Source organism: Rana temporaria, chromosome 6 (genome assembly GCF_905171775.1).
Source record: "Rana temporaria chromosome 6, aRanTem1.1, whole genome shotgun sequence".
Classification (NCBI taxonomy): domain Eukaryota; kingdom Metazoa; phylum Chordata; class Amphibia; order Anura; family Ranidae; genus Rana; species Rana temporaria.
In genome coordinates this window covers 27,424,489-27,448,466 of record NC_053494.1, presented here as the reverse complement: position 1 = coordinate 27,448,466, position 23,978 = coordinate 27,424,489, and the positions used below count along the sequence as shown (strand labels likewise).

At 44.1% G+C, this 23,978-nt stretch overlaps 1 protein-coding gene across 2 annotated transcripts in view; it reads right to left on the bottom strand.

Annotated features, from left to right (window-relative positions):
* PRKCB (protein kinase C beta) overlaps window positions 1-23,978 on the bottom strand; it is a 336,313-nt gene that overhangs the window by 112,773 nt on the left and 199,562 nt on the right. For both annotated transcript variants that reach the window (XM_040356513.1, XM_040356512.1), the window contains exons 4-5: window positions 16,982-17,093; window positions 8,387-8,515 (exon numbers count right to left, since the gene is read on the bottom strand). In XM_040356513.1, the coding sequence (XP_040212447.1) occupies window positions 8,387-8,515; window positions 16,982-17,093 (241 nt within the window). The remainder of the gene's footprint in view (window positions 1-8,386; window positions 8,516-16,981; window positions 17,094-23,978) is intronic.

The following is a 23,978-nucleotide window of genomic DNA, read 5'->3' as shown; positions in this document are numbered from 1 at the left end:
GACAAATGCAGTCCAATAGAGACTAATTTTATTTTATATTTATTATCCTTATAACTACACCCTCCAGTGAAATTTTAGCCTAAGTGGAATATCACTCATTCTATATTTCTGTGAAGGGCATGCAATACCTTCCCAAAACAGACATCTGCTGACATCTAGTGGTGAAATGAGGCTACAGCGCTGAATTCTGCCACTAACAATTATTTGACATCCCTGAGCTATACCATTATAACCACTGCCAGGTAAAGTAATTATTTCATGACAATAGCACCCGAACGTGGGTGGGATATATTAGGCAACAAAAGAAAACGTTAAGGTGTTGAAAGCAGAAGAAAATGGGCTAGCGTAAAGCCGCATACACGCGACCGTTTTCCATGACGTGAAAAATGCTATTTTTTTAAATTGGACGTTAAATAACGGTCGTGTGTAGGCTCCAGAGAATTTTTCTCGTCGAGAAAAATGGCCATTAAAAATTTAGACCATGCTCTTTTTTTTTCTCAACGTTTTTCTCGACGTGAAAAACGGGTGTGTGTACACTTTAACGACAGGGGAAAAAACACGCATGCTCAGAAGTTATGAGAAGGGAAATGAGCATAATCAGCCCAAAGGGTGGCGCCATTCGAATGGAACTTCCCCCTTATAGTGCCGTCGTACGTGTTGTACGTCACCGCGCTATGCTTGAGCATTTTTTTATCACGATCGTGTGTGTGTGCAAGGCAGGCTTGATGAGAATCACATCGAGAAAAACGTTTTTTTTTAAGACATTAAAAACGGTCGTGTGTACGCGGCATAAGGATTTGAGCGACTTTGATAAGGGCCAAATTTTAATGGCTAGAGCAGTGGTCTTCAACCCTGTCCTCAGGACCCACTAACAGGCCAGGTTTGCAAGAGAATTGAAATACATCGCAGGTGATATCATTTGCTGCTCAGTGATTGCAGTATTCTAGTCTACATCTCCTCAAGGTAATACTTAAAACCTGGCCTGTTAGTGGGCCCTGAGGACAGGGTTGATGCTAGAGGATTGGGTCAGAGCAACAGCAAAACTGCAGCTCTTGTGGGATGTTCCCAATCTGCAGTGGTCAGGACCTGCCAAAGGTGGTCCAAGGAAAGAAAACTGGCAAAGGGGTGACAGAGTCATTGGTGGCCATCGCTCAAAAATGCACATGGAGAGGGAAAGTCTGGCCTGTGTAGTCCAATCCAATAGAAGCGCTACTGTAGTGCCAATTGCTGAAAAAGTGAATGCTGGTTCTGGTAGAAAGTTGTCAGAAAACACAGTGCATTAAAGTTTCTTGTGTATGGGGATGCGTAGCTGCAGACCTGTCATATTGCTCATGGTGACCCGTGTCCACAGCCAAAAGCACCTACAATGGGCACGTGAGCATCACAACTGGACCACAGAGCAATGGAAGAAAGTAGCCTGGTCTGATGAATCACGTTTTCTTTTACATCATGCAAATGGCCCAATGCGTTTAAGTTGCTTATCTGTGGAAGAGATGGCACCAGGCTGTAGTATGGGAAGAAGGCAAGCTGGTGGGGGTAGTGTAGTGCTTTGGGAAATCTTCTGCTGGGAAACCTTGGGCCCTGCCATTTACACAAATGTTACTTTGGAGTTCATGCCTCGACTGGTCAGGGCCGTTTTTCTGGCAAAAAAGGGACTCCGTGTTAAGTGGGTGGTTCTAATGTTATGGCTCACCGGTGTATGTACTTGGCCAAACTGCAAATGCCAACAGGAAAGACTCAAAATGACATATTACAGGTTTATTAGTTGAATTAAATAATCAAAAAGGTTGTCTTGCAAAAAGATTTCCTTGTCCATAAATTCATCACTGGTGGTTGTGAAGCAAAAGGGGTTGTAAAGGTAAAAGTTTTTTCACCTTAATGCATCCTATGCATTAAGGTGAAAAAAACATCCGATGGTACTGGCCCCCCCCAAGCCCCCATTTTACTTACCTGACCGTTCGAAATTCCCGGGCGCGTTCACGTTATGTTCTTGGTTTCCCAGCCTTGATTGGCTAGGCTGGGCGGATTGATAGCAGCGCAGCCATTGGCTGAAGCGGCTGTCAATCACAGTGGATGACGCAGCGCGCCGGGGGGCGGGCCGAGTGATACAGTCGGCGGCTATGGCCGCCGATGTATCACAGGAGCGCGCTCGCAAAAGCTTTCCACCATGCGAGGGAGCTCGTATGAACGTGGAAAGCTTTTGCGAGGAGGAGCCGAGACAGCCGCCGAGGGACCCAGAAGACACGGATCCGGGTCACTCTGTGCAAAACGAACTGCACAGCGGAGGCAAGTATAACATGTTTGTTATTAAAAAATAAATAAAAAATTCTGCCTTTAGTGTCCCTTTAAGCAGAGGTTCACCCTAAAACAATTATATATAGCCGAACTGGGACTCGGCTCTATACGGCGCTTGCGCAGTCAGCTCTACACGGCTCCTAGTCTGTGCGCAGGCCCATATAGAGCAGAGTCCCATTTCGGCTATTTTCGGAACGTGTGACGTGCCTTATCCGCACGTCAATAATCTACACCTCTTCATAGGAACGCCAATTCCCCCGCGGGAGTGAGAACCCAGAAGCCGGGTGAAAAAGAACTATGTACAGCGAAAAAAAAAAAAAATACCAGCATACTGTACATGTCGCAAGTATGCTTGATGTAATGGTATATAGATGTTTTTTAGGGTGAACCTCCGCTTTAATAAATTGTCACCCACTTAAAAAAAATTAAAATAAATGCAGGTTCTGGCAGATCAACAGGTATTTTTTCTGTACAAAACAAAAATATTAAGGTGTAAAAGATTTGAGTACACTATCCATAAATAACCCCCCCCCCCCCCAATAATGGCCAGTCTTGATATAAAGCTTCAAAGTAAAAAGTCCACATGTAAACGTTCATAAAGTCCCAAAAATATAAGTGCGTTCCACACTCCCGCCTGAGACAGAACAGGTCTCTGAAAGCACAAAAAGAAAAAGGAACACAAGGGGGTGCCAGATAAATGCAGCATTAATGAACAATTAGTATAAAACCATTAAATACAGACTCATATGACAGTAAATTCACCGGGCTCATCTGCAGCCCTATACAATAAGATGGGGCCAATCCTTCACATCCTGTATAGGGCTGCAGATAAGCCAGTTGAATTTACTGTCATACGAGTCTGCATTTAACGGTTTTACAGTGGGGAGAAAAAGTATTTGATCCCCTGCTGATTTTGTAGGTTTTCCCCCTGACAAAGAAATGATCCGTCTATAATTTTAATGGTCGGTTTATTTTAACATGGAGGAACAGAATAACAATCAAAAAACAGAAAAACGCATTTGCAGATCCTCTCCAAGTCATTAAGGTTTTGAAGCCAACGTTTGGCAACTCGAACCTTCAGCTCCCTCCACATATTTTCTATGGGATTAGGTCTGGAGACTGGCTAGGGCACTCCATGACCTTAATGTGCTTCTTCTTGAGCCACTGCTTTGTTGTCTTGGCCGTGTGTTTTGGGTCATTGTCATGCTGGAATACCCATCCACGACCCGTTTTTAATGCCCTGGCTGAGGGAAGGAGGTTCTCAGCCAAGATTTAACAGAACATGGCCCCATCCAACGTCCCTTTGATGAGGTAGGTGAAGTTGTCCTGTCCCCTTAGCAGAAAAACACCCCCAAAGCATAAGGTTTCCACCTCCATGTTTGATGGTCGGTATGGTGTTCTTGGGGTCTTAGGGGGTTATCCACAAAAGGGATACGCCGGCGTATTTACTGTTACGCCGTCGTATCCCTGTTTCTATCTTTGGAACTGATCCACAGAATCAGTTTCCAAGAGATAGACAGAAGATCCGACATGTGTAATTGAATTACACTGTCGGATCTTAAGGATGCAATTCTAGGCCGGCCGCTAGGTGGCGAGGCCATTGCGGCCGGCCTAGAATATGCAAATGAACACTTACGGCGATCCACGAACGTTCCGACGGGCCCGTCGCGCTAAATCTACGTCGTTTACATCGAGTTACGCCGTGTAAAAATAGGGCTAAGTCCTATTTGACTAAGCCCTATTAAGTATGGCCGTCGTTCCCGCGTCAAAATTTTAAACTCTACGTCGTTTGCGTAAGACGTCATTTACGTTAACGTCTCAGTAAATGACGTCGGAGCGACGTCTGTTAGCGCAATGCACGTCGGGTAAGTTACCCGACGGAGCATGCGCAGTACGTCCGGCGCGGGAGCGCGCCTAATTTAAATGGGACTCGCCCCATTAGATTCGGCACGCCTTGCGCCGGACACATTTAAGTTACACCGCCGCAAATTTCAAGGTAAGTGCTTTGTGGATCGGGCACTTAGGTAGAAATTTTGCGGCGGTGTAACTTAAATTGGAAGATTTAAGTTACGCAGGATATTTGTGGATCTGGCCCATAGTAAGCATCCCTCCTCCTCCAAACACGACAAGTTGAGTTGATGCCAAAGAGCTTGATTTTGTTCTCATCTGACCACAGCACTTTCACCCAGTTCTCCTCTGAATCATTCAGATGTTCATTAGAAAACTTCAGACGCACCTGCACATGTGTTTTCTTGAGCAGGGGGACCTTGAGGGCGCTGACGGATTTCAGTCCTTCACGGCGTAGTGTGTTACCAATTGTTTTCTTGGTGACTATGGTCCCAGCTGCCTTGAGATCATTGACAAGATTCTCCCGTGTAGTTCTGGGCCGATTCCTCACTGTTCTCATGATCATTGAAACTCCACAAGGTGAGATCTTCCATGGAGCCCCAGATCGAGGGAGAGTGACAGTTATTTTGTGTTTCTATCATTTCCGAATAATCGCACCAACTGTTGTCACCCTCTCGCCAACTGTTGTCAGCCTCTCGCCAACTGTTGTCAGCCTCTCGCCAACTGTTGTCAGCCTCTCGCCAAGCTGCTTGGCGATAGTCTTGTAGTCCATCCAGCCTTGTGTAGGACTACAATCTTGTCCCTGACATCCTTGGACAGCCCTTTGCCATGGTGGGGAGATTGCAATCTGATTTATTGATTGCTTCTGTGGACAGGTGTCTTTTATACAGGTAACAATTTGATATTAGGAGCACCTTTAAGCCCCCTTTAAGAGAGTGCTCCTAATCTCAGCTTGTTACCTGTATAGAAGACACCTGGGGAGCCAAGAATATTGCCGATTGATAAGGCAACAAATACTTATTTCACACATTAACCACTTAACGCCCGCCGCACGACTATTTACGTCCGCAAAATGGCACGGACAGGCAGAAGGGCGTATATATACGCGGGGAGCGATACGGGACGACGGCGCGCCTATTCTTTTATAGCCGCTCCGTCGCGATCGCTCCCCGGAGCTGAAGAACGGGGAGAGCCGTATGTAAACACGGCTTCCCCGTGCTTCACTGTGGCGGCTGCATCGATCGAGTGATCCCCTTTTATAGGGAGACTCGATCGATGACGTCAGTCCTACAGCCACACCCCCCTACAGTTGTAAACACACACTAGGTGAACATTAAATCCTACAGCGCCCCCTTGTGGTTAACTCCCAAACTGCAACTGTCATTTTCACAATAAACAATGCAATTTAAATGCATTTTTTGCTGTGAAAATGACAATGGTCCCAAAAATGTGTCAAAATTGTCCGATGTGTCCGCCATAATGTCGCAGTCACGAAAAAAAAAAATCGCTGATCGCCGCCAATAGTAGTAAAAAAAATAAAAATAATAAAAATGCAAAAAAACTATCCCCTATTTTGTAAACGCTATAAATTTTGCGCAAAACAATCGATAAACACTTATTGCGATTTTTTTACCAAAAATAGGTAGAATACGTATCGGCCTTAACTAAGGAAAAAACATTTTTTTTATATATGTTTTTGGGGGATATTTATTCTAGCAAAAAGTAAAAAATATTGAATTTTTTTCAAAATTGTCGCTCTATTTTTGTTTATAGCGCAAAAAATAAAAACCGCAGAGGTGATCAAATACCACCAAAAGAAAGCTCTATTTGTGGGGAAAAAAGGACGCCAATTTTGTTTGGGAGCCACGTCGCATGACCGCGCAATTGTCTGTTAAAGCAACGCAGTGCCGAATCGCAAAACCTGGCCTGGGCATTTAGCAACAAAATGGTCCGGGGCTTAAGTGGTTAAAATGCAAATCAATTTCTAACTTTTCTGGATTTTTTTTTTTGTTATTCTGTCTCTCACTGTTAAAATAAACCGACCATTAAAATCATAGACGGATCATTTCTTTGTCAGTTGGCAAACGTACAAAATCAGCAGGGGATCAAATAATTTTTCCCTTACTGTATACTAATAAATTGTTCATTAAAGTGGAGTTCCACCCAAAAAAATATCTTTCCACAAATGTGCAGTAAATAACATAATAAATTACATTTGGAGAATTTTTTTATTTTTAAACTTACCTTTTAGTCCCTGTTGCTATGTGGTCCCTTCTAATCTTCCCCTTCCTCACCGCAGCTCCTGACGTCACTTCCCTCAGCTCCTCTGCTCGCTACCGCTCCTGGGAGATGTGCGTCATCATTTCCCAGGAGTCAGTGGGCAGTGCCGAGGGCTAGGTTGCCATAACAATGGGGCGGTCACTTCCGATGACGCCGCCCGTTGTGATGGCAACCTGTATACTTTCCGTGCTATTACTGCGCGTGGGCGAGAACAGGCAGTGCATGCTGGGAATACAGCAGTGTCGTATCCCGGAAGAATCTGCTTGTGGGCTTCTCCTGCCCACAAGATGAGAATCCACAAGAACCAAAAGGAATTTTTTACGATAATTCTCTTCTAAAGGCAGCACTAAGGACATGAATTATATTTGATCAATATGCATTATGCAAGAGTACTATTTATTTAAAAAAAAACAAAGAGGTGGGTGGAACTCTGCTTTAATGCTACATTTAGCTGGCGCCCCCTTGTGTCCCTTTTTGTGATTTCAGAGATCTGTTCTGTCTCAGGTGGAGATGTCAGCGGGAGTGCAAAATGCACTTATATTTATGGGACTTTGTTATTTTCTGTACATGCAGGATCTTTAGCTGTACTGTATTATGTTTATTTGTTTTTATTTCGCCCTGACACGCACTTGAAAATAAAAGACACCCTGGTGTCAAAATCATTGGGTTAAAATGGTATAGAAGCAATTACTGATTTACAAGAAATGATCTGGCTAGTTTCATTAAACCATTGTCTGAAGGAAAGGAGAATTGATTCCAAGGTCTATAACGGGTCACCAGTTAAAGCAATCCCGTCGCTTTATTAAAATGTACTCCGCTTTACCTTTCCTGTCATTTATGCCATCGAGCACGATTTTATTAAGCAGAAATCATTCCCGGAAATCTGCAAAGAAACCAACGCTTTCAGCAATGTTGATCTGCCTGGTCCCCAGCAGCGCTCACAGGTCGCTCCTTCTGACCCCTTCAGATCATTACAGGAGACAGTGATGATGTGGAGGTCAGTGGCACAAGCCAGGGAGAAGCTGGCAAGGACCAGAGAGATTAACACTACTGGAAATGTCTCATTCCCTGCAGGCTGTAGGTGTTCTGCGTTCAGGAGAGGTTTGTATACAATGGGTTCAGTTTACTAAAACTGGAGAGTGCAAAATCTGGCGCTGTTGTGCATGGTAGCCAATCCGCTTTTAACTTTAGCTTGTTCAATTAAGCTTTGACAAAAAAAAACAACCTGGAAGCGGATTGGTTTCTATGTAGAGTTGCACCAGATTTTGCATGCTTTTAGTTTTAGTAAATCAACCCCAGTGTCTTGTGTTACAAGAATAGCTTGGCTAAGTACATAGAACTAGGCCAATTACCACTAGCAGGAGCCCAAAGCTGGTGGAGAGCAAGAGGAAAAAAGTGTCAGGGAGAAAAAACTGGAAGGGGAGCCCAGTGATGGGACAAATCACAGTCACATGACCAGCTCTCTTCTAATCACAAAGCTCTCTGGTGCGCTGAGGGGTAAGAACTTTGTGGGCGCATCACAACCTAAATCCTATGAATGAAGCAGGACTTAAATTGACAATACAGTGTCCTGGAATGAAACTGACACAGCCACCCCCCCCCCCCCCGGGCCAATATGATGCCCCCCCCCCAAAAAAAAGGCCGCCACATCATCGCTTTACTTACTGACACTACTTGTCCTGGCCGGGAATGTCTGCAGAGGCACATTTTGCGCTATGCCGACGTAACTTAGGGAGCAAGTGCTTTGTGAATACTGTACTTGCCTCACTATGTTACGTTGGCGTAGTGCAAATGGAATGCGCTACGCCGGCATAAAGATACGCCGCAATACGTGAATCTGGCTATTTGTTTCTTTGTAAGCGGCGTAAACTTTCAAAATCTGCATGGGATCAAATAATAATTTTCTCCACTGTACTGATAAAAAGATTAACCCCTACACAAAACATTACACGCAACAACTCACCCACAACGGTCAGCACATCCTGAGCGATGTCAGCTTTGATGTGTATCCGGCCCCGGCGCTCAGTGTGGTCTGTTCCGCAGAGGCTTGGCACGTTCATTACACAGCGTTTGTGTACATTCATCATACATGCTGTGGGGCAAAGAAAAGGGAACACCGTGGATATTTACATTGTATTAGAGTAGAAACATAAATCCAACACTCTTCAAAGACAACGCCAATAAGATCCAACTGGTAAAGAGGGAGAAGTTAAAAAACTGTTCGCGGGTTAACTGCTCGTTTTTGTCTAGGGGTGAGAAGAGCAGAGATTTACTTACCTTATCTGCTGATTCTATGAACACAAGACCGGTCCCTGCCACTCCTGCCCTGCACACTAGCTGTCTTGTGCATCCTACCTAAGCTTCTCTACCTTTTTGAAACGCTCCCCACCCCTTTCCCAGCCACACACTTTAGAGCCCTTCATGGCGATATGATAAAATATTTCTGGAACTATAAGAGGCACCGGATCGCTAGATCAATCCTATACGCCTTGCGTTCCCCAACGTTGCCAAATATTACTTAGCCGCCCAGCTGCGCCCTGTAGTCTCTTGGTTTACCCTCCATGCCTATAATCGATGGACACAAATTGAGAAGCTGTGGCTGGCCCCCACCCATCCAAACTCCATGCTGTGGAGTACTGATCTATCACTTAGTCCGTCACAACTGCTGGGTCCAATGTCGCTATGGCGGCGCGCTAAATTGCAGTACCCCTTACCTCCACTGGCTCCCTGGCCACCTCATTCTTGTTTACGCCTAATGTCCCGACAGCTTGACCTCACAGATGTCCCACTTCTGGATGGATAGGGCCTTATTTCGCTATGGTCAATTGGTGGATACCAGAACCAGAACCTTGCGGTCTTTTCAGGATCTGAAAGACGTTTTTGACTTACCCAGACAGGCTTTTTTTTAGCTACCTACAAATCCGTCACTATGCACAATCTCTAGTAGCGGACCTCCAATTCTCCCCTCTCCAACCACAATAATACCTGCCTGGAGTTTACATGTTCTTCCTGTGCCTGCATTGGTTTCCTCTGGGTACTCTAGTTTCCTCCCACACTGACATGTTGGTAGGTTAATTGGCTTCTGTCTAAATTGGCCCTAGCATATCAATGTGAGTTAGGGACTTTAGAGTGTAAGCTCCTTGAGGGTAGGGACCGATGTGAATGTACAATGTATATGTAAAAGCGCTGCGTAAATTGACAACGCTATATAAGTACCTTAAAAAAGTATTACTTTTTTACTCATTTTTCCATTGCTATAACTGAGCTGTATCTCCTGATGACCAAAATGTTCATAAAAGAGCTCAAGATAGCAGGGTTTGGAACAGCATGCCAAGTGCCCTCTAACTGCCAGAGATGAAGCGCCTAAGGCTGCATTCACACCTGAGCGTTTTGTAGCCTGAAGCTAGAAAACGCCATTATTCTCAATGGAGATGGTTCACATCTCCACTCCAAAAACACCTGAAGTCGAACGCCTGAAGCTCAAACAAGTTCTTGACCCTTTTAAACGTTTGTATTCCCATAGAAACTAATGGAAACGCTCTATTCAAGCGTCTAGCGTGACAACGAGCATTTCTACGGGCGTTTTTTGCCGCTTTAATCTGTTCTGTGAAATAGAACATTCACCCAGGAAGATAAAAAAAAAATCTACAAACATAGCAACAAGTGATGAAAGAGATGATGATTTTTTCTATTGGCTAAAACAAAAAACGACGAAGTTCAAAAACGTCAGACAACGATGTATGCAAACGCGCGAATACGTGCGACAAAACACCGGAAAAAACGACCGAAAACTCTACGCTCAGGTGTGAATGCGGCCTTACTGAGCAACAATTATCTTTCTGCTTGAAACACGGTGTCAACACACTGCTATTTCCATGTCTTCAGCCTCTTCATTCCTTGGTGTATCACATCTCAAATCGGCGGCATTTGCCGGCAATGGCACCGTCCTAATCGGTGCGATGCCGCATATGCGGCGCTGCACCAATTTCAAAAAGTAGTTCCTGTACTACTTTTTGCGATTTTGGTGCCGCCATTTTTCATTGGGATCTGTGCAGAAACCTGCACAGATGTCTCTGAAATCGTATCCAAAATCGGGACTGACAAGCGGGAGTGAAATCGTCACTCCCGCAGCCCAGTGTGAACCTGGGTGGAGGAATAGGGAGTACTGGAGGAGATGAAGAGACTTCCAAGTATAGAGACTGATGTCCAAAGAGTCAGGAGCAGAGTTTTGAGAGGAATACAAAGTAACCTCATCATGTCCCTGTGCACAGTGCATGCTGGCCTACTCCCTGTCCCATTTCCCTTCTGAGGGGTACTCCTAACAGAGCAGAGACTGTTGCTGCAGAGCATAAGGGTAAGCAGACATCCCGTGTCCTACGACTGAGGGCTGATTGATAACCAAGTCAATAACGGAAGGTGGAGACCTGGCCCACAATCCAGAGCAAGGTATCTGCTGAAGCTGTAGCAGGCTAGTTTTGCAATGTGCAGGGGGAGGGCTGTGTATCTCCTACAGAAGGCAGGCCCTGTGTTTTCAGAACAGGTCTTTATCAAATGTGTAGCAGAACGTGCGTCAAAATTTCCCTACCGCACGGAAAGTGAACCATGCCATGTTTATGGCTGCCAATAACCGTTTAAAGTGGCACACACCAAGTCATGGCCATAACAAACTCTCAGCATCATAGCTGACCTGCAACACACTGCACCCGGCCTAAGGTACTCCCGCAGCCCTTCCCTCTATGCCAAAGGCAGGGGCCCTGTGCCTAGGGACTACACCCTACGCAGGGGAAAGCAAGAAGGGAAATTAGATGTGAGGGACTGGGTGGGGACTCCACAGAAAAAAGGGGTTAGAGTAGAACTGCACAATTAATCGTTAAAAAATCGTGATCGCGATTCAACCTCCCTGACGATCTCCAATGCAGAGTTTGGCGATTTTTTCATATAACAAGAGGAGAGACTTTATCTGCTCACTCAACTGTCAAAAGAAAATATCCGGGCAGTCTGACAAGTTCCTAACAGGAAAAATTGTAACTAATGCTTCCTTCTTAGATCAAAGGGATAAACTTCTGTGTGTAAAGAAAAAAATCCGGGCAGTCTGCCAAGTTTGTAACAACATGAAACATTGTAACCAACTTCCTTCTTAGAGCAATGTCTGTGTGTAAATGCAGAAAGTTTAACCACTTAGGCCCCTTTCATACGATCGGGCCGTTCAGGTCCGCCTGTCAGTTTTGACGGCGGACCTGAACAGCCACTCCATGCAGTCCTATGGAGCGTCGCATCTCCGCATAGACATGTCCGCTGACATCCGACCCGATCCGCCAAAAATCGGACGGATGGCAGCATGGCGGATTGGATCGGGTGAGATTTGATGAAAACGGACAGCATGTCCGTTTTCATCAGATCTCACCCGATCCAATCCGCCATGGAAAGATGGGGACATATCGCCATCTGTCCGATTTTCATCAGATCTCCCCATAGGAGACAGCGATGCTGCACAAGCCCCTCCCCGCTCAGTGAGCAGAGAGGGACTTTTCATCCACCGGCTCAGCGGAGAGATCTCCCGCTGAGCTGGCGGGAGCAGACGGACTCCACCTGAATGGAAGAGGCCTAAAAGTCCAAATCTATTTCTGACACTTGTTTAAGTTAAAATCAATATTTTTTGCTAGAAAATTACTCGGAACCCCCAAAAATTATATACCGTATTTATCGGCGTATATCGCGCACTATTTTCCCCTTAAAATAAGGGGAAAATCGTGGATGCGCGATATACGTCGATAGCCGCTTCCCGCGCTCAGTTTGAAATCCTGCGCCGACATATACCGAGTGCAGTACACTCGGGTACATTCGGCTAGTCTCGGCTTCGCTCGTGCTCACGCATAAACGTCACAGAGCGTGAGCGAAGCCGAGCCTTGCCGAATGTACTCGAGTGTACTACACTCGGTATATGTCGGCGGAGGCGTTCGAACTGAGCGCGGGAAGCGGGGACACGACTTGAGGCGCGCGCTGGAGAAGCCGGGAGGACACCATCGAGGCCGCAGACTGACGCCGGACCGGATGATGGACGCTGGGAAGACACCAAAACTGTAAGTAATAAAATCATATAACTTTTTTTTTACAAGAATTTCGGGGGCAACTTTAGGGGTGCGCGGTATACGCGGGAGCGCGTTATACCGCGATAAATACGGTATATTTTAGCAGAAACCCTAGAGAATAAAATGGCAATTGCTGCAATATTTTATGTCACACTGTATTTGCCCAGCAGTCTTTCAAATGCAATTTTTTGGGAATAAATGCACTTCAATGAATAATAAATAAATAAATAAAAATTAAACAGTAAAGTTAGCCCAATTTGTTTTGTTTTAATATGAAAGACGATGTTACGCTGCGAGAATCGTGATCTATCGTCTAAGCAAAAAAATCACGATTCTCATTTTAGCCAGAATCGTGCAGCTCTAGGTAAGAGCTCCAGACTCATGACACCAGCATACAGGCAACTTCCTAGAGGAGATACCACTAGTGGAAATACCCTACTTTGCCCACTTCAGGAGGGCACACCCTCTTCTTCATGGAGAGCGACTTCAGGGACTGGGGGGGGGGGGGGGGGGAACGGGAATCAGATTGAGGCTAGGTTCACACTGCTGCGAATTCAAAATCGCGGTAAAATGCGCAATTTTACCGCAATTTTGCGGCTGCGATTTTGCCGCGATTTCAGCCGCAATTTAATGTAAATCGCGGCCTGAAATCGCAAAAAGTAGTACAGGAACTACTTTTTGAAATCGCAGATGCTGCGTCGCACTGATTAGGACAGTGCCATTGCCGACAATTGCCGCCGATTTGAGATGCGATTTGACATGTCAAATCGCATCTCAAATCGTTCCAAATCGTACCCAGTGTGAACCAGGGCTGACACTGCTTTGGACAGTTCCTGGAAACGCTGGCGAGGGTCAACTAATCCACACAATACAACCATATTGCCGCAGTTTTGTCAATGCAGCAAATTACATTTTCCAGTAGAATAGGAATCGTAAGCCAGTAACCCGCTTCTCGGTAGAGAAAGGTCACCTAAGGACATTAGCAAAAACTGAGGATTGCTGGTAGTGGGAGAGGTTACATAGGTCGTTTTTTTTACAATTTAATTTGCCATCATCCTCACCTGGTATAATGTGGGGGTGGGGGCGCTAGTGGTAGTGCTAAATATATATAGATAATTAATTAATATATAAATATATACTGGGCTATGTGTACATATATATATATACACACACAGTATATATTTATATATTAATTATCTATATATATTTAGCACTACCACTAGCGCCCCCACCCCCACATATACCACTGTTTATAATCAATTTGATTATTTGGGGAGCAGCTTATATTTATTTATTATAACTTTTGGCGCGAGATACTTTTTTCTATCACCCTCACCTGCAGGTAATTGGATATAATCGTACTTTGAAATTAAAGGAATCTGTGTCCTGTTCTGTATGCATTTTAAGATGTAGATTATTATGAGAGTTCTGTACTGGTAAAGCTGTCATTTTTTGTAACATCCACTAGATGTCTCTGTGAGCCAACTTATCCTGAAGATGCTTCTCGCCAAGGTCACACTAAACCGATTTTACATTCTAGCCACGCGTTTCAAATACACATCTGCATATACAGATGTCTGAGAAAATCTCAGAGAGAAGAAGAAGAATTGTGATTTCTGTTCAACAAACCAGAAGAAAGAAAAGGGTTTATTGAGGAGCCTAGAGTTTATCTGGAAACATACAGACACATTTCATTACTGGGCTCAGCTGCTGAATGCCTTAATCCTTTGCCTAGTTAGGAAATAAAATTAAAGGTATGCTTCTGTTGAGATTAAACATCAAGTCATGAAATGCACACGGGAACACAGCCTACCTACTCTGTTTTTCTACAAGATGGGAATGTGATGCCCCAGGATTACCAATGACCTTATAGCCAGGAACCCCTTATACACAAGATAGATCAATCCCCCTGATGAGGTCTTCTTCCTATGTTTCAGAGATAGGGAAGCTGACACACAGAATCACGTAACAAGAGGATGAGGTCCTCACAGGAAAGAAACAGGTGACCTTATATAAAACTGATATGGAGTGAACTTTCTGACTTTATCATATTTTTGTTTTTTGCACAGCACTTGTGATCACTGATGAATTACAAGGCAAAGCTAAAGCTGGCCATAGATATGTGCTTATGATGGTCCACCCAGTGCCGATCCTGACCTCCCTGGGGCCCTAAGCAAAATGACAGGTCACATTAAAGTTGAGAGGCGAGGGGGGGCTGCCGAAAATGACATGTCACATTAAAGTTGAGAGGCGGGGGGGGGGGGGGGGCGTCTGCCGAAAATGACATGTCACATTGAAGTTGAGAGGCGGGGGGAGGGGGTGTTCTGCTGTCGGAAATGACATCTTACATTAAAGTGAGAAGCAGGGGGTGCTGACTGCTTACCTCTTCTCCCATGCAGCCAGCGAGTTGAGAAGCAGGGTGAGGGGCCGAAAATGACTTCTCACCAGGCGGCCTCTAGTAATTTGGGGGGTCCTCCGCAGCTTTGCGGGGCCCTAAGCGGCTTGCATAGTGAGCCTATAGGGCGGATCGGCCCTGGGTCCACCTCTAACCAGTAAGTACTAATTTAACCTCATATACAAAGAGCACTGTAATAATTGAGTAAACGTCAGTTTGTCTTGTTACAGCTGGCACCATCTCCCAGAGAGCTTCAGGAGGGACATAATATGTGGCCATTGATGCTAAGAAGGGGATTTATACACACACAAATATATATATATGTATATATATATATATATATATATATATATATATATATATATATATATATATATATATATATATATATATTAAAGAACTTAAAGTTGCTACAGCGTAAAGTAGTGAGTGTACAGCTTGTATAACATTGTAAATTTGCTGTTCCCTCAAAATAACTCAACACACAGCCATTAATGTTTAAACCGCTAGCAACAAAAGTGAGTACACCCCAAGTGAAAATTTCCAAATTGGGCTTAAGGTGTCAATATTTTGTGTGGCCACCATTATTTTCCAGCACTGCCTTAACCCTCTTGGGCATGGAATTCACCAGAGCGTCACAGGTTGCCACTGGAGTCCTCTTCCCGTCCTCCATGACGACATCACAGAGCTGGTGAATGTTAGAGACCTTGCACTCCTCCACCTTCCATTTGAGGATGCCCCACAGATGCTCAATAGGGTTTAGGTCTGGAGACATGCTTGGCCAGTCCATCACCTTTACCCTCAGCTTCTTTATCAAGGCAGTGGTCGTCTTGTTAAACCGCTGTATGGTCTTGACCACCGTGCTGCAGCTCAGTTTCAGGGTCTTGGCAATCTTCTTATAGCCTAGGCCTTCTTTATGTAGAGCAACAATTCTTTTTTCAGATCCTCAGAGAGTTATTTGCCATGAGGTGCCATGTGACCAATATGGGAGAGGGAGAGTGATATCAAATTTAACACACCTGCTCCCCATTCACACCTGAGACCTTGTAACACCAATAAGTCACATGACACCGGGGAGAGAAAATGGCCAATTAGGCCCAATTTGGACATTTTCACTTGGGGGTGTACTCACTTTTGAATCTTGCAGTTTAGACATTAATGGCTAATTCTGTGTGGAGTTATTTTGAGGAGACAGCAAATTTACACAAGCTGTACAGAACAAAAATCTCTCCTGTGCTCTGGTGTTTCGCTAGACACGGATAGTGCAGTCCAGTCTTAAAGGCAAGGTCTATGGTCTCGCAGCCCTCCACAAAACAATGGGTGTTCGTATGGCTAAAAAGAAAAAAGAAAGGCGCACCGACCTAGTGCATTACCGTATATAAAAATGTTTATTAAAATAGGATTAAAATAAAGGCAATGATCCGACTCACAAAACGAGCACAGGTATACGCTTTTCTGACAAACTGTCTCTCCTGGACTCTACAGATAGGACTCGATGATGAGAGGATCTGACATCCCTTAAACCGCTGACGCGTTTCTGCGGCGCACCCCTTTCTTAGGAGCCTAGGTGGTCCGTGGTCCACCAACCACATCGGACTACGTTGCTTGTAGTGGTTTCTGTTCACACAAAAATGCTGCATTGGTGTGTGCACTAAAAACAAATATAGGATCACGTGTGTTTCTGGGCAACGCAGCGTGTTGCAACAAACGGTGAATTGTTGCAGCACATAAAAAAAAAAAAAAACGCACTGCGTGTTTAGGGACCACAGACCTGCACAGATGTCAAATTGGAACCAGTGGCTGTGTCTATGCAGCTGTTGCATCCCAAATGACATGAATGGGACTGCCTGCACGAGGATGCATGATCATCTGCACAGCTGTATGTATGGGTACACCCTGTGTGAAGGCCTAAATACTTTAAATATGCATGCCAGTGCATGTGTAATACGCTACAAAAAAGTCACTGGAGAGATTTTCCTTTACTTCCAGACTCAAAGACACAAAAGGTAGTGAAAGTCTTCTATTGCCGTAAGATACACTTCAACCATTGGGTCAGTGATGGATGCAAACTTACTTTCACATTTCATCCCTTGGTGAATGAGACCATATAATAAGGAACCGCAGTGGTCGCAGAAGGTTGGGCTGGAGTACGTGTGAGTTTTGAACTTGTGTTTACTTCTCGGATCCTAGAAAAAAAAAAAAAAAAAAGGATTAAAATAGTTTTTTTTTAATTCAGGAACCAGTTAGCGCTAGCTAAATGCCAATAGGAACTTTTAAAGGGCTTGTATATTCCTAACACACAAAATACCTTATACAAATCAGATGTGATAACCAACTATCCATTTATAAAACATTTGTGCAAGGAATGTCAGCGCAAGCTGAAAATAATGTCACTATTAGCTGGATTCAAAAAGATTTACGCCGCCGTATCAGTAGATACGCCGACGTAACTCTGAATCTACGCCTTCCTAAATTTAAGCGTAACGCTTAAATTAGGCTAAGATATGAGCGGCGTAAGTCTCCTACGCTGTCGTATCTTAGGGTGCAATTTTTCCGCTGGCCGCTAGGTAGCGCTTCCGTTGAGTTCGGCGTAGAATATGTAAATTACTAAATACGCCGATTCACGAACGTACGTGCGCCCGGCGCAGTAAAGATACGCTGTTTCCATAAGAGTTACGCCGCGTAAAGATAAAGCTGCCCCCTAGCTGGCCTAGTCAATGTTAAGTATGGCCGTCGTTCCTGCGTCAAAACTTGAAAAATGTACGCTGTTTGCGTAAGTCGTCCGTGAATAGGGCTGGACGTAATTTACGTTCACGTCGAAACCAATACGTCCTTGCGGCGTACTTTGGAGCAATGCACACTGGGATATGTACACGGACGGCGCATGCGCCGTTGTAAAAAACGTCAATTACGTCGGATCACCAATCATTTACATAAAACACGCCCCCCCCCCATCCTCATTTGAATTAGGCGCGCTTACGCCGGCCACATTTACGCTACGCCGCCGTAACTTAGGAGGCAAGTGCTTTGTGAATATAGCACTTGCCTATCTAACTTACGGCGGCGTAGCGTATATGCCATACGCTACGCCTGTCTAACTTTGCGCCCGGCTACCTGAATCTAGCTATATATATTTTCTAAGAGCTCATTTCCCCATATCATCAGCTCCATCTAGTGGCCAAAATGTGATATAGTTTTCTCTTTGAGGCATTTCAGAAATCTATAGTGCATTTTGGGCACTAGATGGCGCTGATAATACAGGAATTAATCTTTTAGAATACACACAGCGACATTTCATTCAGCTTGCACAAATCCTTCTAACATGTGTGCAACAAATATTTTATCAATATATGACATACTGTAGGTCTATATTTAAATGTTTTCACAAGCTAAAGCCCATATATAGTTTCATTTTGGATTGTGTAGGAAAGTAAAAAACGTCAGTATATACATTTTTTTTCCATGTGTTCCATAGTGGAGATTATACTTTACATTCTGATCTCAAGAGGTAAGCGGAAATCTCCCCAAAGGGAAGGAAATGTTCTTTCAGACAATTTTTTCTTAAAGCGGTGGTTCACCCTCAATAACAACATTCTAGCATTAAATTAAGCATAGTAGCGCGAGCTACAGTATGCCTTTATTTTATTTTTTTTGCCCCGTACTCACTGTGCAATCCTATAGTGAAGATTCAGACTCCCCGTGGGGAATGGGCGTTCCTATCCAGAGGGAAGATGATTGATGGCCGGGTATGGCATGTCAAGCTCCCCGAAGATAGCCGGAGTAGGTCTCGGCTCTTCACGGCGCTATACGGCGCCTGCGCACAGACTAGGCACCGTGAAGAGCCAAGTCCTATTTCGGCTATTTCCGAAGAAGCGTGACGCGCCAGAGCCGGCCGTCAATCATCTTCCCTCTGGATAGGAACGCCCATTCCCCGCGGGGAGTCGGAATCTTCACTATAGGATTGCACAGTGAGCACGGGGCAAAAAAAATAAAATAAAGGCATACTGTAGCTCGCGCTACTATGCTTAATTTAATGCTAGAAAAAAAAAATTATAGGGTGAACCCCCTCTTTAAACAAGTGTACCCATTGGAAGTCTTCCCCTCTATTCCTGTTCTGGAGACAACACATACTTTCAGTCCTAGGTAATAAAAAAATGGGTTGAGACAAAAACTCAGATTGCGGAACCACATCCCAATGAATTGCAAAAAAAAAAAAAAAAAAAAAACTAGAATGGTGTAGGACTTTACTGGTATCCACTGGTAATCCCAAATAGGAAAGGGAGTACTCACTTTAAATAAGAAATCCAAAATTTGTATCTAAACATGATAAATCATCATAAAAGCATATATCAATACAATAAACATATATGCAACATCTGCTCATATGTGAAATGGCCATAGGTCTGTACAAAAAATAAACCTGTAGAATGGTCTAGAGAGGTCCAAGGGTAATTCTGATGAGAAACAAATGTACACAGTGTCCTTCCATATCAGGGCCAACCACTTTCAGTCCTAGTGACAATGGTCACCACGACATGGATAACAATAAAAACATTACAGTGGTTCTAACCCTTCGCCACATTCTTGCCTAGAACAAAAACTGTGTTTCAATACATATTAAAGAATAACTCCATTCTAATGAAAAAGTAAATTGTTAGATTAAAATAAATGAATAGCCAAAGCATAACTCCCAACTGTACCGGATTTCGAGGGACTGTCCCTCATTTGGAACAAAGTCCCTCTGTCCCTCATTTTGGTCTGATCTCTATAGTTGTATATAAAATGCACTTTTTATGTTTCAAAAAGTGTTTCGCGGTGCTAAACCTTTCATCCAATTTGTAAATTTCTGAATTTGTAAATTCCACAAGCCAATATAAAGGAATAGTAGTGGTAAAAAAAAGCATCTGCGGGTACGATCAATCTTTTTTTGTACAATTATCATTTAACCACTAACGCCGATATACGTCGGCAGAATGGCACGGCTGGGCACAGGCACTTTAACCTCTTCCATACAGGGCAGTTATACACCCTTCCATACCAGGCCTATTCTGGCACTTCTCTCCTACATGTACAAATCATAATTTTTTTGCTAGAAAATTACGCAGAACCCCCAAACATTATATATTTTTTTTTAGCAGACACCCTAGGGAATAAAACGACGGTCATTGAAACCTTTTATCTTGCACGGTATTTGCGCAATAATTTTTCAAACGCCTTTTTTTTGGAAAAAAATTGTTTCATGAATTAAAAAAATTAAAAAACAGTAAAGTTAGCCCAATTTTTTTGTAAAATAGGAAAGATGATGTTACACCGAGTAAATAGATACCTAACATGTCACGCTTTAAAATTGCGCACACTCATGGAATGGCGCCAAACTTCGGTACTTAAAAATCTCCATAGGCAACGATTTGAAATTTTTTACAGGTTACCAGTTTAGATTTACAGAGGAGATCTAGTGCTAGAATTGTTGCTGGCACTCTAACGCACGCGGCGATACCTCACATATGTGGTTTAAATGGCGTTTACATATGTCGGCGGGACTTGCGTGTGCGTTCGCTTCTGCGCGCAAGCTACCGGGGACAGGGGCGTTAAAAAAATAAATTTTATTTCTTTTTTTCTTTTTATACATTTATTTCTTTTTTTACACTTTTTTTTTTAATTTTTTTTTTTTTTGATTACTTTTATTCCTATTACAAGGAATGTAAACATCCCTTGTAATAGGAATGTGTGTGACAGGTACTCTTTATGGAGAGATGCGGGGTCAATAAGACCCCACATCTCTCCTCCAGGCTGGAAAGCATGAAATTGGTGAAAAAAAATTCACCGATCTCATGCTTGCTGTTGCTTAGCAGCCGCAATCGCGGCTTTGTTTACTTACGGGACCCGGGCGTGACGTCATCACATCGCGCCCGGGTCCTCCGACGGTCATAGAGATGACTGGTGACCATCTGGTCACCAGTCATCTCTATGCTTCCTGCGAGCGCCGGACGATTCGTTCTCCGGGCCCCCGATGGCACGGGAGAGCCCGGAGAAGCACCGGATGGCGGCGGGAGGGGGGGGATGTCCCCTCCCGCCGCCTGTAAGAACGATCTAGCGGCGGAACCGCCGTTATGATCGTTCTTACGTTGTGAAGAATCGCCGGCACAAGAGAAGGATATCTGAATGATGCCTCTAGCTCCAGGCATCATTCAGATATCCCCCCCACAAAGCCCAGGACGTCATATGACGTCCACTCTGAACGGCAGAGGTTCTTTGTGGACGTCATTTCACTATGGGCCGGTAGGGAAGTGGTTAAAGGAGTTGTAAAGGAAAAAAAATGTTTTTGCTGAAATTACTGTTTACAGGGTATAGAGACATAATAGTTGACAGATTCATTTTAAAAATGATTAAAAATAGATAAAAATCAATCATATAATGTACTTGCAGTTTCTAGTTTCGTTTTTGCATGTTGTTTCCTGCTTCTGTGATGTACAGAGCCAATACAGGGCAGTGATGGTTTGGAAAACTAAACTGACTGGTGCTGAGGGGTTTTAGACGCACAGTAAACGCACCTCCTTGATTAGTGACCAGTACTGTGGTTATCAGGAAACAGACAACCAGGAAGTGTGGAGATCAGAGAAGAATTACAGCAACTTGAGAGCAAAAACGAACAATGAGGACATGAAAACAGCACTGCATTAAGGTAAAGGAAGCTATTTAGATAAAAAAAAAAAAATTCCTTTACAAACCCTTTAAGAGCCCAGCCGTGGGTCGCGCACGTGAACCGGTCCTAAGCTCCGCGCCTGCGGGACCAGCGGACCTGATCGCCGCTGGTGTCCCGCGATCGGGTCACAGGAGCTGAAGAATGGGGAGAGGTGAGTGTAAACACACCTTCCCCGTTCTTCTCTGTGGCAGTGACACTGATCGTCAGTTCCCTGATATAGGGAACGACGATCAGTGATGTCACGCCTACAGCCACGCCTCCCTACAGTAAGAATCACTCCCTTAGGGCACACTTAACCCCTTAGCGCCACCTAGTGGTTAATCCCTTCACTGCCATTGTCATTTTCACAGTAATCAGTGCATTTTTATAGCACTTTTCACTGTGAAAATGACAATGGTCCCAAAAATTTGTCAAAAGTGTCCGATGTGTCCGCCATAATGTCGCAGTCACGAAAAAAAATCGCTGATCGCCGCCATTACTAGTAAAAAAAAAAATTATTATTAAAAATGCCATAAAACTATCCCCTATTTTGTAAATGCTAAAAATTTTGCGCAAACCAATCAATAAACGCTTATTGCGATTTTTTTTACCAAAAATATGTAGAAGAATACGTATCGTCCTAAACTGAGGAAAAAAGTTTTTTTTATATATATTTTTGGGGGATATTTATTATAGCAAAAAGTAAAAATATTGCATTTTTTTCAAAATTATCGCTTGTTTATAGCGCAAAAAATAAAACCGCAGAGGTGATCAAATACCACCAAAAGAAAGCTCTATTTGTGGGGAAAAAAAGGATGCCAATTTTGTTTGGGAGCCACGTCGCACGACCGCGCAATTGTCAGTTAAAGCGACGCAGTGCCGAATCTCAAAAAGTGGCCAGGTCCTTTACCTGCATATTGGTCCGAGTCTTAAGTGGTTAAGGGGGGCGTGTCCTATACCTACATGCTTTTCCTAATAGGGGTCCCTCGTTCCAATTTCAGAAAGTTGGGAGCTATGCCAAAGCTTTTCTTGGCCACACTTCTCTTCTGGCTCACAGGGGTGAATTTACACTCCTATGACTCATAATCAGCTGACAGTGGGCTAAAGCCTATTTCACAGAGCAGCTCCAGGCTCTGGAAGGATCCCAACCATATTTTTGGGACCCACCCAGATGCCCGATTGGCAACTGGATCTGCGTATGGCTGAGTCAGAACCAGCCGCTCTGACTCCCCTCTCCTGCCTGGTGCTCCAGTGAATGTTGTCAGTCACCGCTCTCTGCTCCAAGCTGACCAAGAACCGAGTGGTCGTGTGATCGCTTAGTTCTTGGGCTTAGAGCAGCATGGAGGGGATAACCTGGCTTTGTTGTTTTGGATTCCCACACTTCTCCTTTAAAAGCAACCTGTTCGGATAGCACAGGATATGGAATCTGTCCTTGCCCACATATTTTTAAATGTGCACGTTCTTGGACTGTACTGCTTAACCACTTAAGGACCCGACCAATATGCTGCCTAAAGACCCAAGGTGTTTTTACAGTTCGGGACTGCGTCGCTTTAACAGACAATTGCGCGGTCGTGCGACGTGGCTCCCAAACAAAATTGGCGTCCTTTTTTCCCCACAAATAGAACTTTCTTTTGGTGGTATTTGATCACATCTGCGGTTTTTAGTTTTTGCGCAATAAACAAAAATAGAACGACAATTTTGAAAAAAAATGCAATATTTTTTACTTTTTGCTATAATAAATATCCCCCAAAAACATATATAATATTTTTTTTCCTCAGTTTAGGCCGATACGTATTCTTCTACCTATTTTTGGTATAAAAAAAAAAAAATCGCAATAATCGTTTATCGGTTGGTTTGCGCAAAATTTATAGCGTTTACAAAATAGGGGATAGTTTTATTGCATTTTTATTTTTTTTAATACTAATGGCGGCGATCAGCGATTTTTTTTTCGTGACTGCGACATTATGGCGGACACTTCGGACAATTTTGACACATTTTTGGGACCATTGTCATTTTCACAGCAAAAAATGCATTTAAATTGCATTCTTTATTGTGAAAATGACAGTTGCAGTTTGGGAGTTAAACACAGGGGGCGCTGTAACATTTTGGGTTCACCTAGTGTGTGTTTACAACTGTAGGGGGGTGTGGCTGTAGGACTGACATCATCGATCGAGTCTCCCTAATAAAAGGGATCACTCGATCGTTGCGCCGCCACAGTGAAGCACGGGGAAGCCGTGTTTACATACGGCTCTCCCCGTTCTTCAGCTCCGGGGAGCGATCGCGACAGGGCGGCTATAAACGAATAGCCGCGCCCTCGTCCCGGATCGCTCCTCGAGCGGACCCGACCTCCGCATGTACCGGGAGGGGGGGGTTCCCGATCGGACCCCCG